This window comes from Argopecten irradians, chromosome 3 (genome assembly GCF_041381155.1).
Source record: "Argopecten irradians isolate NY chromosome 3, Ai_NY, whole genome shotgun sequence".
NCBI lineage: Eukaryota > Metazoa > Mollusca > Bivalvia > Pectinida > Pectinidae > Argopecten > Argopecten irradians.
Genome location: NC_091136.1, coordinates 53,673,839 through 53,692,843, shown reverse-complemented (window position 1 = coordinate 53,692,843; position 19,005 = coordinate 53,673,839). Strand labels below are relative to the sequence as shown.

Sequence of the window (19,005 nt, the reverse complement as noted above, 5' to 3'; positions counted from 1 at the left end):
ATTGGGAGCAGGTCTATGATTAAAGTAGCTATCATTAGCATCTCTAATCGTCACCGAGACAGTCTGTGTCTCTTAATGTCCCCTATAGTTATATAGTAAGTGTTAAGAAATCAAACCGTGATGGGTTGTAGGTTTGTAGTAGGTTTCCAATAGTTCCAGCATCACTCTACCTCCCATTTCGCGTTTTATCGTTTGTGGCTTCTGACTTAGCTTCACTAGGTGACAGTATAAGTGGAAACCTGTCTATAAAGAAGTCATAATATATTGGTTTGACATTCTCTTTGTTATTTCGTTCGGAAAACATGCTGGGTTTGCTTTTACACGTTGGAGCTTACATAACCCATTATTTATTTTGTATGCTATCGTGGACTAGGGTAATTGTCTATGTGTATGTGCCTTAGCAATGTTTACTTTCCCTAATTCTTTCGGCATCTGGTTTAATAAAAAAAACTCAAACCCGACTCTTTCTCGTAAACGACACTATTGAGTTGAACCGTTTGTCATGTGTCATTTCACTTATTGCCATCGGAACGAATCGATCCTAACTTTGGATTGTTTAGTGGCCAAGTCGTTAGGATAACAAGCAATATCGAGCCCGCAAGCTAACCCTTTAGTCTAAAGAACAACAATCAATTTACTAACAAAATGGTAATTGTTTTTGGCAATTAAACAACTGTGAACGAATTTCGTTCCTACAGCTTTGTTTGTTTTACGATAATTCTTTTTTACTTCTCGTAAAATGTGTTATAATGAAATTGATAAATACCTAGACCACAACACGACTGAGATCAATAGCAAGGTAAGGCCGTCTTTGACGCCAATAAGCCTATAGTGGAGAAGCACCCAGCACACGCACCACAGTACGGCTCCTTCACAAAGACTTTCGAATGACCAACTAGTGTATTATCTGTATGATGGTGATGTTTGGAAAGCTGGTGTCAAGGCCGGCAGAGACAGCTAACATACAGTCGGTATGACGACAGCGCTGGGGAAGCTGGAGCTATCACACGTGTTCTCACTGTACGTACAAATCTGGCGTCCTAATGTAAATAGAGCTATTATGACAACATATGGTGGCTGTCAATAGTATATATAAGGACTAGTATCGGGAGGAAGGATTTAAATGGACTCGGATTCTATATTCTAAACATCGTCTACTATTATCACTGCAGAAGAGTGATTTATTGATAGAAACAGTCAATATGTGCAATGGAGATTAAGTTTTACTAAACGTTAAAAGAACATATCGATAGTGTCTTTACAAAGACATGCAGGTTGTGTACAGTGGGGGGTCAACACCAAGCCCCTCCCCACGGCTCCACCGTAAACAGTACACGGGGTACGGGCGTCCTGTACAGCCTGGTTATGTATTGGGGCCTCCGCCAGTGACAACCGTACACAAAAGTCCCTCCCGGGAGAAAAATCATCCCTTGGAGGAGGACGATTCGAGTTTAAGGGATTCAATACCGGTGATGAGTAAACCGCTGGCCATCACCTGTCTTGTTTGTAATATAGTGCTGCCTGGCTTAGGTAAGTCATCACTTCTACTATTGTTAAAAAGCCACTTCAACACTGTGTATCAGTAGACGTAGAGGATTTAGTCAGTATGATGGCATCGGTAAATATTCCAATTCAGAAGCTTTGTTTAATGTCAATTTACCATCAGAATATGATCCTTAAGCTTGATATATCGTAATAAATTATTAATTATTAGAACTCTTTAAATTTTGTTATCAATAGATAATTTTGTAGTTTTCGCCGTTCCATAATATTGCGACATATCAGTTCTCTGGTTAATTCAATATCTCCCTTGCTGATAATACAATTGCCGTGGTCATGACAGCCAATAACATATTAATCTAATTATTTTAATAATCAGACAATTGGAGATCGATTATAACACAGTTTGCACCGTAATTTGTGTATCACAAATTACAAATGTGACTTTATGTTCCATAATTGATAAAGGTCACAATCGACAGACAAATGCTCTTTCGACAAGCTAAACGACGGTTTCTTACGCATTTGTTTTTGAGGACGACGTTGCAAATCCTGGCATATTGATGGAAATGTCTTTGTGAAAGCTTTTGAAACAAGATATACTTTGACATGTATAAACGACAGATGTGGTAGTTAGATATTGGGTGAGGATGATGTTGTTTGCGATGTCTGGTTGTGTTAGCAGTGTGACTGCGCGACATCGGCAGACCAGTGAGGGTTGCTGACCGCTGTAAATTGTGTACATGGGATGATATATCGATATGGGATGCATTATTCAATTGGGGTTATTGCTGTTAAGTGTGTATTTAATGGTCTTCTCTATTAGCTGCCTTTTTGTTAGGACGAACTCAATTGTCAATAGAAGCATAATACCTGTTCAATAGTTTTAAAATCCTACAAATGAACTAAAAGGTATTCATACTTTGTATTGAATATTAAATACTGTACATAATTGAGTGTACACTAGCCATTCTTCATTCGTCTGCACCAACGTTAAAATTAATAAATTATTCCAAGAATATTACTGCTCCACAACAAATATAAGAGTAGGTCTGACATCTACAGAACTACTTCAGCTGTGTCAGATAAGCATGCAAGTCAATAAGTAGATATCAGATCCAAAACTACGTAGATCTAAGAAATGTCAATAAGTAGAGATCAGATCCAAAACTACGTAGATCTAAGAAATGTCAATAAGAAGAGATCAGATCCAAAACTACGTAGATCTAAGAAATGCCAATAAGTAGAGATCAGATCCAAAACTACGTAGATCTAAGAAAAAACCTCGGCTTGACCCTTCTTTAGAGATCAGTTATTAAAGTCACATTATATCAAATAAACTCAAACTTTTTTCATCTTCTTTACCTTGCATCATTTGGTATGTTTTATATTCAGTTTTGAAGCTGAAGGTATGACGAATAATGGTACTTAAAAACAATATACACAAAGTATTTGTTTATATATCTACATATATCCTCCTAAGATCGTTTTTTAATCACAAAAGCAAATAGTATGTATCATTTATTTCTAGCCTTGCTATGTTTCTGATAACTCGTTGTATTTAAACTGAATTCTATTTTAATTTGTGGACTGTCAGTGATAATCAGGCCAAATGGCTTCAGTGATTGGTGCGAAATTATAAAATCAAAGAAATTATTCAGAAAACAAAGGGGTTTTTTTTCAATGCTGATAATGCTTTACTACAGTGAGTGTATTTCAACGTGATGATCACCTGACATGATACACATATAACAGAGCATTCTAAGGGAAATAGCGTTTAGAGAGCTCGAGACACACTGCTAAATTGCATAATTATTTTATCATGCATAGGTTACTGATTCCTTTTGAAAAATAGTGAGAACATATTTCAATAATTTTATGTATTACTTTATGCATGTAGGTCTATGATCCAGAATTAGGCTGAAAAAATCATTAGTTAAAGAAAAAAAAACAATTGTATACATTTTTTATGAGAGGTTAAGCAGATCGTGTGGAGGTACACATGCTTAGCATCCATTGATAACCAGAGTCTGTTGCGTTAAATGTTTTCGGTTCACCCATCATATCTATACACCCCGAGATAAATCCAACTGATTGCCTGCCGTAATAATGTGTTTGGAGTAATTGTCCAAATTGTCTCCATGTGTCTTTAAATCAAGTTAGCAGTAATTATCAAGGCTATTGAAAGCATCTATTGATTTTCTTTGGACCGCACATACATGTGGTCGGATTGATGTCTGACCGAGAAGAATCGACCCATACTTATGTATTATGTAAAGCCTGGCCAGGTTCATTAAGACCTCACCCAGAAGAGATACCCCAGACAAAACTAACCGAAACCCCTGCCATCAAAAACCACGCCCACTAGAGCTACCCCATATAAAACTAACCGAAACTCCTGCCATCAAAAACCACGCCCAGTAGAGCTTCCCCAGACAAAACTAACCGAAACCCCTGCCATCAAAAACCACGCCCAGTAGAGCTTCCCCAGACAAAACTAACCGAAACCCCTGCCATCAAAAACCACGCCCAGTAGAGCTTCCCCAGACAAAACTAACCGAAACCCCTGCCATCAAAAACCACGCCCAGTAGAGCTACCCCATATAAAACTAACCGCAACTCCTGCCATCGAAGACCTCACCCAATTAGGATATATTTTACCCTGTGAAATGGCCACGAGTGTCATCGGACTTTATCCTTATATTTATCTTTATAATAGTGTTATATATTAAATCTTGTAACTACATGAACTCATTAAAGTTATAGTGCTAATTTAGCGGTAACGCATGTCAAAGACTAGGAATAGTACACCCAATTACGAACAATCCATTGCCCACGAGATACTAAGGTACGCAGTATTATTTGGTGCGTATTTACCTAAACATATCCCAAGGTGTTTAACTTTGTATGCTTGAAATCAGGCGGTTTTAAGTAAAACATCATAGGATGACCCTTTATATGAGATTGTAAGCGTTTACTTACAGGATTCAGCATTTATTTCAGATGTATACCTCTTACGTCCAACCCAACCTCTAGTGGCAGTTTACTGTAAAGGGAAGTATCTTGTTAGCTTATATATAAACAGATATTTCCCTGGAGCAGCACAAAAGTGACCTTTGGGGAGTCGTATTTAAGTAAACTATAACAGCATTATGTTATACGACGATAAACAATATTCTATCAAGGCACCAAGTCTTATTTATAAGCGATTGTTGTAAAATACGTTGGTTCTTCCCGTTGGGAGGCTGTAGCCGACCGCCCGAGTCTTGTACTAGCTGTCTGTCTATTGTGTTTTGTCTGATGTGACCCATAACTATAATATACAAATAGCTGTAACTATACACAGGTGTATAGCAAGACATTGCCAACTCGGTAACGTAAATACTGCCAGATTATTTTCAAGCAAGATTTTCCGTATGCACAGAGCATTCCACGCTTAATTCGTGTAATGTCTTAGTAATTAACAATTGCTAGTTATATATGTTTAGCTGATTGAAAATGGTGACATTATGTGTCGCGTTAACGGTTAGTTTCTGGCATCTGTTAAAGAACTGCAGCCATTTCGGATTCCTACTCTAAAATGCAATCTTTTTATGAGCGTCTTGCGTTTAACTCAACAATAATGATTCGCTACAAACCCAACAGCATATGATTCAGCAAATTCTACAGTACCATTAGTTGTTTACGTCGTGGCAGGTAATATGTATTGTCTTTATGGTGGTACAAATTAACTGCGGAAAGGACATCATTCATCAAAAACATTGAGGTTCCTGTGATATTGATCTTAATTTCCTAGAGTACATATTTTTCAGTTTAATAAATTAGGCTTAGGTCACTGATTTGTGGTGGTCCTATTTTTCATAAATTGTTATTAAATATTTAACAAAAAAAATATAATATGAAAAAGAAACGTTCATGGCAATTTGATCATTTTCGTCCTTTGATGTAGATAATCTCTGTAATGTATTCTAGTTTTAGAAAGAATAATTAGTAGAAATTAGATTTTCATTTCCAGCAGTCTACATTGGAGATGACATGTTTTCGGGTAAATAGACTTAAATTAAAGATGCTCCACCGCCGACAGAACAAAAATGATATCCATCATTTGAACAATAATTGGTGTTTAATCATGTATATGTATGTTTAATTAGCACAAAAATGGTATGGAGTAATCATATAGGATATAGTGACACGGATTTTTTTTCGGGATGCAATTAATTATTTTTCATATTTTTAACTTGAAGTAAAATTAGAAGCTCAAACTTTTCAATGGCGGTAATGGTGTAAAGTAAGTAACTTTTGTAACTGAAGAAAAATACTAAATCGTCTGCTCCTGTTCTTGATAGTGAAAAAATACCATTTGTCAGCGGTGCAGCATCTTTAAGTTAGACATTAAAATGAGAAAGGACACTAAAATAAGTATTTGTGGAGCGTTGTACCTATAACCTTTCATAGTACAATTGTAATCGATCATGATATCAAATAACACGTTATACTTTGGAGTTGAATACATTTATTTATCAGTTCTAGTTTGAAATGAAGTAATTATCATAATCCGATGTGTTTTCTTACACAAAAAAGTTTATAAAAATACCCGACCATAAGTTTCATTATACAAACTATCCAAAGTCTCCATATACAAATCATCCTTCGTTTTACCAACCACGCGATAAACCCGCCATCACAAATTTATTCCGGTAATATTTCCTTTAGGTGACTCGGGCCAGTGTATACACAGAATAAAAACATCATTAAACAAACCAAGAATAAACTTTGTATGCATGAAATTGTTCAGTAAACAGAAAAAGCATTGACTTCACATTTAGTCGCCTCGTTATTATCTAATCATATATTGTATGACTTTCCTGTCATATGGGGATGGCCCTGCAGAATTGTACCTGCTGCCCCTATTGCATGATCGTAAAAGGCGACTAAATTTAATATCTTATCTTTTGTCTTCTTTCTAACTGACTTAATTTTTCCTAATGCCTCCCTTGGTACCGCCTCACTTTTAGCCTTGAGTTGAGCGTTCGCCACTGTGAGGAAGGCTCTGGGTTCTGTCCCCTGGCCGAGACACACCAATGTCCATAAAAGTGGTAGTTTCTTCTCCTGTTTAGCGCTCAGCATACAGGGAGTGGGACGACTGGTTCGCCCGTTGTCAGTATAATGTGACCGGGTGGGGGGTTGTTGTTGCTTGGTGTCTCGGCGGCAAGTTTCAGTGATATAGCACTATAAAAAGGGCAACAGTTCCATTATATAAGAAGACACAACATGAATATACCGCAGTCTCCCAAAACATGCACCCAACACAACATACACGCAACACACCGCATACATGGGAGGCCGTCCTTACATGACCATAGCTGTTAATAGGACGTTAATTAATAAAACAAACAAACAAACAAACAAACATATGGGGAAGTTGTACAACAATTATTTCATTACATTTCCAACTAGCATCATAGACCCAAAATAAGACTTTTTGAAATTGTGATTACAATATATTTTAAGTTATCTTTTAGCGTTATGTTTGAGAGTGACAGCAAATTTGATAACACTATTATTTGACAGGTATCGCTGATATAGCGTCTAGTCGGTTTCAGGGAAGTTATGTTTTTGTGTAAACTTTCTCTTCGTCCATTACACAATCTTTTTCTTGCTGTTGATCTTTGGTTATTTGACCTATATTTACATACACACAGTTGTGTATAACCATATATATGACCAGTAAAATACGGGTATCAAAGTACAAACTCTCCGTAATATGCACGTATCCTTCTGACCGCATATCTACTTTTTACTGCGTTTAGTTTTTTTAGTTACGAATGTCCAGTACATCCGGTCTATACCAGGCACTATATTATTATAAACTCTTATCTTCATTTCTTCCTTGCTAACTTGATTAAGATGTTTTCCATATTTCTGGAAAACACACTTTTTATTTGACATTAAACTAATTCTTGCTTGTTCCATGAAATGTTTCTAATTACAGTTCATTATAAATTTCTCATTAGTTGCTTCCGTGGACAAATAAGATGACAGGAGTCATTCCCTGGTGTTTGTAGTTCTCTGATGTTTTTTAATGCTTGTCATTTTTTTAAAGAAATGCATTTCTGAGTTCTGACTGGATCTAGCATTTTGAAATCTAAGAAAGTAAGAAATAACTCAGACAATGGTATAAAGCTGTTTTTATGTATTCCCGTCGGTGAATTTGGTTGCTATGGTGTCATGATCGATACAATTTTATAAAACAATTATGATAGGAACAAAATTACTTTAATGCGTATTACACCTGATGTGGTTGATCGATGTTATTTTCCTTTCTTGTCGTGGTGGATATTACAGGGAACTGCGTGTAATCGTCAATGCGTGTAATCTGTGGGTGGAATGCTAAAGGTGACAAACGGTAAAAAAGCACGACTCAGATAACCCTGAAAGGTCTGATCGATCTATCGACCAGGCTCCGTTTGTGTCTATGATATGTCCGCACCAAAGCGAATAATTTGATTAATGTCAGAAATTTTATTAATAAAGATTTCAGTTTCGCAGTTTTCGCCTCCCGTCGGTAAATCTGTGATGTGCACACGACCTTGGGAAGCGCGGATACCATCACCTTTTTTCCTAGTCTGTACACATATAGCGCCACATGCTCGTTGGAGTAGCCGACGCAGATTGATTTTAAATCAAGGCAGATTGACGTCGTCGCCATGACGATGTTGTCACGGCAAACACTAAATGGCTTCTTGGAATTACTTCTGCGTGCGAATCTGCTTGTTATAGTGGTGACAATGCACGGTATTGGAAGTGTCACTCTCGTTCTCAGCCAATGCAAATTACGATACCCCAAACATGCTATAAATTAGATAAATGGCCACTGTCGAGCAATATATAATGGGGTCTGTAGACATCCAAACCACAACACAAGTATCGACAATGTAGCAAGTGAATCGGTGAAAACAATAATTTTATCACAAGTTTGTTACCGTGCTGATTTGCAGCTACTTTATTTTCGTGTAAATGTTATTTTGACGCGAATAGACTTATTCAATTTCAAAATGGTTTTTTTTTTCTCAAATCAGACAAAATTGTGATTGAGAGGCAGTTCTAACATGTGTATGTTTTCACTATAAGGATACATTTTCCCCAGAATTATCATTTGAAGTTATTTTATATAAAACGAAACAAACAGTGAATATTAGAAATCGAAGATGGTAAAGTTCAAAAGGCCAACGTAAATGGTAAGCACCTTTCGAAATGCAAGATTGCAAAACATAAGAATCATATGAAATTCCGTTAATACAGTATACATGTCAAAACCTTAGCTATTATTAAACAGTACTGTTCAAAAGAATCTCGAAAAACAAACAAAACATACTAATCAGATAAAATTGACTAATAACCAAATGTAACAAACATAACACAGAACCTAATGCTTGTATAAGACATCGTCTTGCCATACAGTTTGGGAGATTATTTAATTCTGTAGAGCAAACCTATCAATATATTTCGGTAGTATTCATGTACATAAAACAAAGAACATCAATCGACATAAAGATTCAAATAAAGTGAATTTATCATCCGAATGTTTATTATAGGTAATATATGTCCGAGAGAGTATGTAAATTAGTCTGCATACCGCTGATGTTAACGACAGTAGTGAGAGCAGAGCTGTTTATTAATATATATACATTAAACATTTATATCTAAATATCATCCATATTTTCTAAACATTAATTACATAGTCCTATCAGAGATTATAACATATACAAATCATCAAACGTATCCAAAAGTAAATACTACCATCCGCTAACTATTTACCTAAATGGTTTAAATGCCTTCCAATAAGTGTGTAACATTTACCGATCACAAAATGCAAACAAATATTGTTGTTTAGACCTAAACAGAAACACTAAACAATTCTATGCAAAATGCAAAAAGTCAAATATATGAAGTAAAAATGTCAATAATGACATTGATACTGATGGGTTAGGAGTCGCTAATTAACAATAGAGATGTTGTTTATAGAGACGTCATTGTGTAATAATGCTGTAGAGAAAGCGCGATGGAAAGTTGTTGTCGATCGAGTGCCTGTATAACAAACAACCTTATCGTCGCCAAGCGAGATTAGCAACGCCTCTAGATTGTAAAGCGTCGAGCAACTGCATCAACTATAGGAAAATCGCTTGTAGAGTTATTCAAAATCAATTTTGCTGCAAAGAACGTTTTAACGAAGACTGAATTATCAAGTCAATCGACTGGCCTGAGATTTAATTGAGTCGGGTATTTTAGGAACCGAGATGAGCTTTAACAGAGGAAGTGAATTATTAGCAAGCATAGTGTTCCAGCAGTAGGCTTATCAATTTCCAAAATTAAAACACGATTTTTTGACAGAAAACTCATTAAAGCTCTGAAATTTAATATGATTTCATTTTCATAAATGCTTATTTTATTTGAGCCGCACACAATGGTATCCATTGTTATAATTACCAGATATTCAATACCCACTAGTAACGATAATGTTACACGCACTGAACATTTTATCTGTGTGGAAAGGTTCACTGTTGTCTTCTATTCTCGGTTGTCTAACTTTCAAATATTACTATGAATCTTAACCAAGATATATTCAATATATCATTGTTCATTAGGCATTATTTAACTAGCCCTACACTAAGCATTATGAATGTCAATTGCAAAGATCAAAATATGTCCCGTCAGGTTATTCAACTAGAAATTATGCAGAATGTTTAAACTCTTTTAAATGGGCTGTAAATCACATTAACGTATTGCTTAGGACATTTATCCAGTTATAATACATCAAGCACAAGTCTGTAATGTGTTAAGACTTCAACTCACTAACTGGTTGATGAAATCTGTATCTAAAACATCTTAAATAAATAGTGCCGCAATATCGTGGTTACCTGATAAAGCAATCCATAATTATACAGTAGTAGTAACAAACTATAATCTATTACAAGATAAAGGTTTTTTTCTGATTTTATTATTTCAAATGAGAAATACAAAGACACATTGAAATGAAATAATTCTAGCACTAAAGCTTTGAGTAAAGATTTGTTTCACCCCGATGTATCAAATAAAGCTGTTACATTGGACATAGTGTTTACATCGCCAATAGTCTCATTAGCAGAATTATCATACCAACTTCTCTGAAGAGTAGTTGTAATACGTCCTAGTAACAGCCATGGATGTAAGGACGCGCCAGGTGTGATGGTGTAGAAAAATCAGAGTAACCACCGACCAGCGGTCAATACCTGGCAACTGCCCCACTTGGGATTCGATCTCGCGACACAAGAGGTGGAGGGTATGTGGTAATACGTCGGGACATCTTAACCACTCGGCCACCACGGCCTGATTGAGACATTTATGAAATGAAATGATCAATCGCGACTAAATTTTAAGTATTCGTGAAATATCTTTACAGACACAAATGTAGGGGTTTTGTCTGTAATGAGAAGTGAGGACTAAAATAAACTTTTATATACCGGATGAAGGTCAGATTTGTAATGCCATCACAGTTCATAGCGTGCTATTTGGTCGTTACCGACAAAACGATTGTCGAAAACACATTTGGTTATGCAAGGTACATTCTCGATCTGTTGAGCAATGGAATGGTAGACACTGAAACAGACGCCTGCTCACAAGTCTCAGACCAGTTGTAAATACCTGACAATAGTTTTGGATTTTCTAAATGCGAAAAAAAAATAGAAATAATCTGTCTCGGAATACATTTGTAACAATCGGCTGTTTTTTTCAAACGTCTGCTGGATATCGATTGGGCCAGAACAATGGGAAGCTTTAGATGTGAAGACAAAGCCTAGTCCCTCCAACCGAATGTGATAGTATGTTATAAACACAATGATTTAGGACGTGTACCTATAGCGCATGGAGACCACCACATCCGTGACAGGACAGTGACGACTAGCAGGTCTGATAATACGTACAGATAAATATCATCCATGTTTACACAGTTAGAATCTTACTGACATGGGGTATGGATAATAACTCACTGTGGTGAACATATTGTTTTTAAAAGGTTAACAGGAAAAACATCACTAATAAAACATCGGTAAATATCTAATTGCATCATAAACGAAATTCGTCCTTATATCACTTTTAGTGACGAAAACCGATGACCGTATTGATAATCGAATGCACCTTAACCGAACCAAAAGAATATCAAACAAACTGTTGATGATGAGAGTTTGGAGCTGTTGTTATGATTTCCATTATCATATTCGATATAATATAGAATATCAACCAAATATAATTTTAGCTCGACCTAACTAATTCCCCATTCAACTAACTTTCCGTAAATACCGCTCTTATTCTTTGGAATATATTATAGTGGCCTCACATTGCCACATGCTGTATGTCATTGCCCTTACACGGTTGGCGCCTACTCGTGAAATCCAATAAGAGATCCTACCAACAGAACGTCCATTATCGTCTGGACATATTCATCTTTCAGAATAAAGCTCCAGGGTCAATATTACAAACTATTTATCAAAATGCCTCCAACATCGACTGACAGGTAACGTCATTATTCCAACTGTTTGATGACATTATGCGGGTGTTTGGACTATACGGGTTCTCCTACGCTAAAATTTCCGATCTCAGGTCATACGGTATAAGAGACGTCCTTATTAAAAAAAATTAGCCGAAACCACCAAGTATCGGTGTATTTAAACTAAAAATACATGTATTTCTAACTTTTGTTGGTTACTTTCACCATTTTTAGTATAATCTCAGAACAGCATTGCTGGATCACTGTGACAATCAATGTTACAAGTGTCTCACACATTTGGTAACCCGGGATATCAATGTTACAAGTGTCTCACACATTTGATTACCCGGGATATCAATGTTACAAGTGTCTCACACATTTGGTAACCCGGGATATCAATGTTACAAGTGTCTCACACATTTGGTAACCCGGGATATCAATGTTACAAGTGTCTCACACATTTGGTAACCCGGGATATCAATGTTACAAGTGTCTCACACATTTGGTAACCCGGGATATCAATGTTACAAGTGTCTCACACATTTGGTAACCCGGGATATCAATGTTACAAGTGTCTCACACATTTGATTACCCGGGATATCAATGTTACAAGTGTTTCACACATTTTGGTTACCCGGCTATCAATATTACAAGTGTCTCACACATTTGATTACCCGGGATATCAATGTTACAAGTGTCTCACACATTTGGTAACCCGGGATATCAATGTTACAAGTGTCTCACACATTTGATTACCCGGGATATCAATGTTACAAGTGTCTCACACATTTGGTTACCCGGGCTATCAATGTTACAAGTGTCTCACACATTTGATTACCCGGGATATCAATGTTACAAGTGTCTCACACATTTGGTTACCCGGGCTATCAATGTTACAAGTGTCTCACACATTTGGTTACCCGGGCTATCAATGTTTACAAGTGTCTCACACATTTAGTTACCAGGGCTATCAATATTACAAGTGTCTCACACATATGATTACCCGATCTATCAATGTTTCAAGTGTCTTACACATTTGGTTACCCGAGCTATCACTGTTACAAGCGTCTCACACATTTGGTTACCCGGGCTATCAATGTTACAAGTGTCTCACACACATTGGTTACCCGGGATATCAATGTTTCAAGTGTCTTACACATTTGGTTACCCGAGCTATCACTGTTACAAGCGTCTCACACATTTGGTTACCAGGGCTATCAATGTTACAAGCGTCTCATACGTTTGGTTACCCTGGCTATTAATGTTACAAGCGTCTCACACGTTTGGTTACCCGAGCTATCACTGTAACAAGCGTCTCACACATTCGGTTACCAGGGCTGTCAATGTTACAAGTGTCTCACTCATTTGGTTACCCGGGCTATTAATGTTACAAGCGTCTCACACGTTTGGTTACCCGAGCTATCAATGTTACAAGTGTCTCACACATTTGGTTACCAGGGTTATCAATGTTACAAGTGTCTCACACATTTGGTTACCCGGGCTATCAATGTTACAAGCGTCTCATACGTTTGGTTACCCTGGCTATTAATGTTACAAGCGTCTCACACGTTTGGTTTCCCGGGCTATCAATGTTACAAGTGTCTCACACCTTTGGTAACCCGGGATATCAATGTTTCAAGTGTCTTACACATTTGGTTACCCGAGCTATCACTGTTACAAGCGTCTCACACATTTGGTTACCAGGGCTATCAATGTTACAAGCGTCTCATACGTTTGGTTACCCTGGCTATTAATGTTACAAGCGTCTCACACGTTTGGTTACCCGAGCTATCACTGTAACAAGCGTCTCACACATTCGGTTACCAGGGCTGTCAATGTTACAAGTGTCTCACTCATTTGGTTACCAGGGCTATTAATGTTACAAGCGTCTCACACGTTTGGTTACCCGAGCTATCAATGTTACAAGTGTCTCACACATTTGGTTACCAGGGTTATCAATGGTACAAGTGTCTCACACATTTGGTTACCCGGGCTATCAATGTTACAAGCGTCTCATACGTTTGGTTACCCTGGCTATTAATGTTACAAGCGTCTCATACGTTTGGTTACCCGGGCTATCAATGTTACAAGCGTCTCATACGTTTGGTTACCCTGGCTATTAATGTTCAAGCGTCTCATACGTTTGGTTACCCGGGCTATCAATGTTACAAGCGTCTCATACGTTTGGTTACCCTGGCTATTAATGTTACAAGCGTCTCACACGTTTGGTTACCCGGGCTATCAATGTTACAAGCGTCTCACACGTTTGGTTACCCGGGCTATCAATGTTACAAGCGTCTCATACGTTTGGTTACCCTGGCTATTAATGTTACAAGCGTCTCACACGTTTTGTTTCCCGGGCTATCAATGTTTCAAGTGTCTCACACGTTTGGTTACCCTGGCTATTAATGTTACAAGCGTCTCACACGTTTGGTTACCCGGGCTATCAATGTTACAAGCGTCTCACACGTTTGGTTACCCTGGCTATCAATGTTGCAAGTGTCTCACACATATGATTACCCGGGCTATCAATGTTACAAGCGTCTCACACGTTTGGTTACCCGGGCTATTAATGTTACAAGCGTCTCACACGTTTGGTTTCCCGGGCTATCAATTTTACAAGGTTCTCACACATATGATTACCCGGTCTATCAATGTTTCAAGTGTCTTACACATTTGGTTACCCTGGCTATTAATGTTACAAGCGTCTCACACATTTGGTTACCAGGGCTATCAATGTTACAAGCGTCTCACACGTTTGGTTTCCCGGGCTATCAATGTTTCAAGTGTCTCACACGTTTGGTTACCCGGGCTATCAATGTTACAAGCGTCTCACACGCTTGGTTACCCGGGCTATCAATGTTACAAGCGTATCACACGCTTGGTTACCCGGGCTATCAATGTTACAAGCGTCTCACACGTTTGGTTACCCGGACTATCAATGTTACAAGTGTCTCAAACATTTGTTTACCCGGGCTTCTAATGTTACCCGGCTTCTAATGTTACAAGTGTCTCACACATTTGGTTACCAGGGCTATCAATGTTACAAGTGTCTCACACATTTGGTTACCAGGGCTATCAATGTTACAAGTGTCTCACACATTTGGTTACCCGGGCTATCAATGTTGCAAGTGTTTCACACATTTGGTTACCCGGGCTATCAATGTTGCAAGTGTTTCACACATTTGGTTACTCGGGCTATACATCCGTTATAAAGATACAATCATAAAAAGATTTTTACCGTGTCTGAATTACCACCAACTATGTAAAACTCCACTTCCATTAGATCAGTCTAGCCTCAACCAAAGTGTCAGAGGTTGAAATGTATGACTGCAATGCATGCCCCAAACTAAAGTTGATTTCAATGATCCACTAGAAGAGGAGATTATCTTTATATCCTCGAAATAAATTCTACTTAGCCGTTCTCTAAACTTAACATAAAGGTTACGGTCACCACTTGCTTTTTGTACAATAGCCGTTTCTATACGGCTGTATGTGATGTGTGTATAACAAAAAAAATCAGTGAGTTTCATCTATTTCAAATGAAATGTGCCCATATTTTTTTCTTTTTGTAGCACAAATCATTTTTGTATGAAGGATTTTAAACAGTGCTGACAAACCCTAATCTGCACCAAGCATTGTACTGTATGCTTAATAAAATGGAAATACCATGTCATGAATTTAAATGCTTCGGTAAATGGCATCAATCGTATCGTTCTGTGGAGAAGAATGCATATTGCAGACGATACCAAAATATGTTACAGCCATTGTCGTTGTTCTGCAGGGACTCGCTGAATCGATCATATGACAGCATTGATCATTACTTCATATCTTTGTTCACAGTCTAAAAGTATATCCCATGAATCGTAGTTTGAATTTGAAAGTTTACAGCTTTACAGAAGACGAATCAATAACAAGAATACATTACTAGGGACACGGAAATAAAACGTATGGCTGCTCTTTTCTATGGAGGCTCTTGACTGATATGAATGTTGAGGTCATATCTAACATATCTGTCTATTGTTTGAACTATTGTTGTACAAAATACTTTGAAGATAGGTTTTATTTCCTGATATTTCTGGGCTTCTTGCCGCTGCCTCTTTGGGAAAAATACAGAAATTTATGACTAATAAATAATAAATATACAAATGCTAAGCTTATTGTTTGCTTTACAATTCTTAAATAGAATCAAAATATCTTGTCATCATTGATCTATCATTTCTGGGTTCGATTTAAGGTCTATATATTTGTCATTTTAATGGGACCTATTTTTTATTATTATCATTATTTGATTATTTGTTTTTAATATGTGTGTTTCGTTGTATAAAACGTCAGTGTTGATTATTTTAATATAACTGAATGTTTTTTAGAAAATGTTCTAGTTTTATGGACAAACTAGCTATGAATTGTCCCAAATGTTATACGAAGTCACAAACCTTATCAATAACGTTTACAGTACCGTCTGACAGACTCAGTGTAATAGTCTGTTCATATACTTCAATGGCCAGTATTGACCAATGTTGATTTCGGAGAAAACAGATTGCAGTGAGATGTACTCAGCTTATCCGTCCAGATTGTAACCCACTTGATTTGTCTGATTGTTGATGTACAGTAAGCACGAGTGTCCTGATCAATACCGTATATCACACTGGTCTCGTCACCTTTATTATTTATAAGACATATAACTAAGTGTGCACCCCACCCTAAGGAAAAGCTGGCGCCTCTATAAACACTTAATGTTCACCCCACCCTGAGGACGACCCGGCGCCTCGGTAAACACTAAATGTTCACCCCACCCTGAGGACGACCCGGCGCCTCGGTAAACACTTAATGTTCACCCCACCCTGAGGACGACCCGGCGCCTCGGTAAACACTTAATGTTCACCTCACCCTGAGGACGACCCGGCGCCACGGTAAACACTTAATGTTCACCCAACCCTGAGGATTTCCCGGCGCCTCGGTAAACACTTAATGTAAACCCCACTCTGAGGATGACCCCGTGCCTCGGTAAACACTTAATGTTCATCCCACTCTGAGGATGACCCGGCGCCTAGGTAAACATTTAATGTTCACCCCACTCTGAGGATGGCCCGGCGCCTCGGTAAACACTTAATGTTTACCCCACCCTGAGGACGACCCGGCGCCTCGGTAAACACTTAATGTTCACCTCACCCTGAGGACGACCCGGCGCCACGGTAAACACTTAATGTTCACCCAACCCTGAGGATTTCCCGGCGCCTCGGTAAACACTTAATGTAAACCCCACTCTGAGGATGACCCCGTGCCTCGGTAAACACTTAATGTTCATCCCACTCTGAGGATGACCCGGCGCCTCGGTAAACACTTAATGTTCACCCAACCCTGAGGATTTCCCGGCGCCTCGGTAAACACTTAATGTAAACCCCACTCTGAGGATGACCCCGTGCCTCGGTAAACACTTAATGTAAACCCCACTCTGAGGATGACCCCGTGCCTCGGTAAACACTTAATGTTCATCCCACTCTGAGGATGACCCGGCGCCTCGGTAAACACTTAATGTTCACCCCACCCTGAGGATGACCCGGCGCCTCGGTAAACACTTAATGTTCACCCCACCCTGAGGACGATCCGGCGCCTCGGTAAACACTTAATGTTCACCTCACCCTGAGGACGACCCGGCGCCACGGTAAACACTTAATGTTCACCCAACCCTGAGGATTTCCCGGCGCCTCGGTAAACACTTAATGTAAACCCCACTCTGAGGATGACCCCGTGCCTCGGTAAACACTTAATGTAAACCCCACTCTGAGGATGACCCCGTGCCTCGGTAAACACTTAATGTAAACCCCACTCTGAGGATGACCCCGTGCCTCGGTAAACACTTAATGTTCATCCCACTCTGAGGATGACCCGGCGCCTCGGTAAACACTTAATGTTCACCCCACCCTGAGGATGACCCGGCGCCTCGATAAACACTTAATGTTCACCCCACCCTGAGGACGATCCGGCGCCTCGGTAAACACTTAATGTTCACCCCACCCTGAGGATGACCCGGCGCCTCGAAACACTTAATGTTCACCCCCCCCCCCCCCTGAGGACGACCCGGCGCCTCGGTAAACCATTTATGTTCACCCCACCCTGAGGATGATTCGGCGCCTCGGTAAACATTTAATGTTCACCCCACCCTGAGGACGACCCAGTGCCTCGGTAAACACTTAATGTTCACCCCACCCCGAGGATGATCCGGCGCCTCGGTAAACACTTAATGTATACCCCACCCCGAGGATGATCCGGCGCCTCGGTAAAAACTTAATGTTCACCTCACCCTGAGGACGACCCGGCGCCTCGGTACACACTTAATGTTCACCCCACCCTGAGGATGATCCGGCGCCTCGAAACACTTAATGTTCACCCCCCCCCCCCCCCCCTGAGGACGACCCGGCGCCTCGGTAAACCATTTATGTTCACCCCACCCTGAGGATGATTCGGCGCCTCGGTAAACATTTAATGTTCACCCCACCCTGAGGACAACCCAGTGCCTCGGTAAACACTTAATGTTCACCCCACCCCGAGGATGATCCGGCGCCTCGGTAAACACTTAATGTATACCCCACCCTGAGGATTATCTGTCGCCTCGGTAAACACTTAATGTTCACCCCACCCTGAGGACGACCCGGCGCCTCGGTAAACATTTAATGTTCACCCCCACCCCCCCCCCCCCCCCTGAGGACGACCCGGCGCCTAGGTAAACACTTAATGTTCACCTCACCCTGAGGATGACCCGGCGCCTCGGTAAACACTTAATGTTCACCCCACCCTGAGGATGACCCGGCGCCTCGGTAAACACTTAATGTTCACCTCACCCTGAGGACGACCCGGCGCCTCGGTAAACACTTAATGTTCACCTCACCCTGAGGATGACCCGGCGCCTCGGTAAACACTTAATGTTCACCCCACCCTGAGGATGACCCCACCCTGGCGCCTCGGTAAACACTTAATGTTCA

General features: G+C 39.4%; 1 protein-coding gene across 1 annotated transcript in view; it reads left to right on the top strand.

Annotated features, from left to right (window-relative positions):
* Positions 1-1,033: 1,033 nt before the first annotated feature.
* Positions 1,034-19,005, top strand: part of LOC138319056 (uncharacterized) — a 36,124-nt gene continuing 18,152 nt past the window's right edge. Inside the window, exon 1 of the mRNA XM_069261958.1 lies at positions 1,034-1,530. Within this exon, the coding sequence (XP_069118059.1) occupies positions 1,269-1,530 (262 nt within the window). The 5' untranslated portion in view covers positions 1,034-1,268. The remainder of the gene's footprint in view (positions 1,531-19,005) is intronic.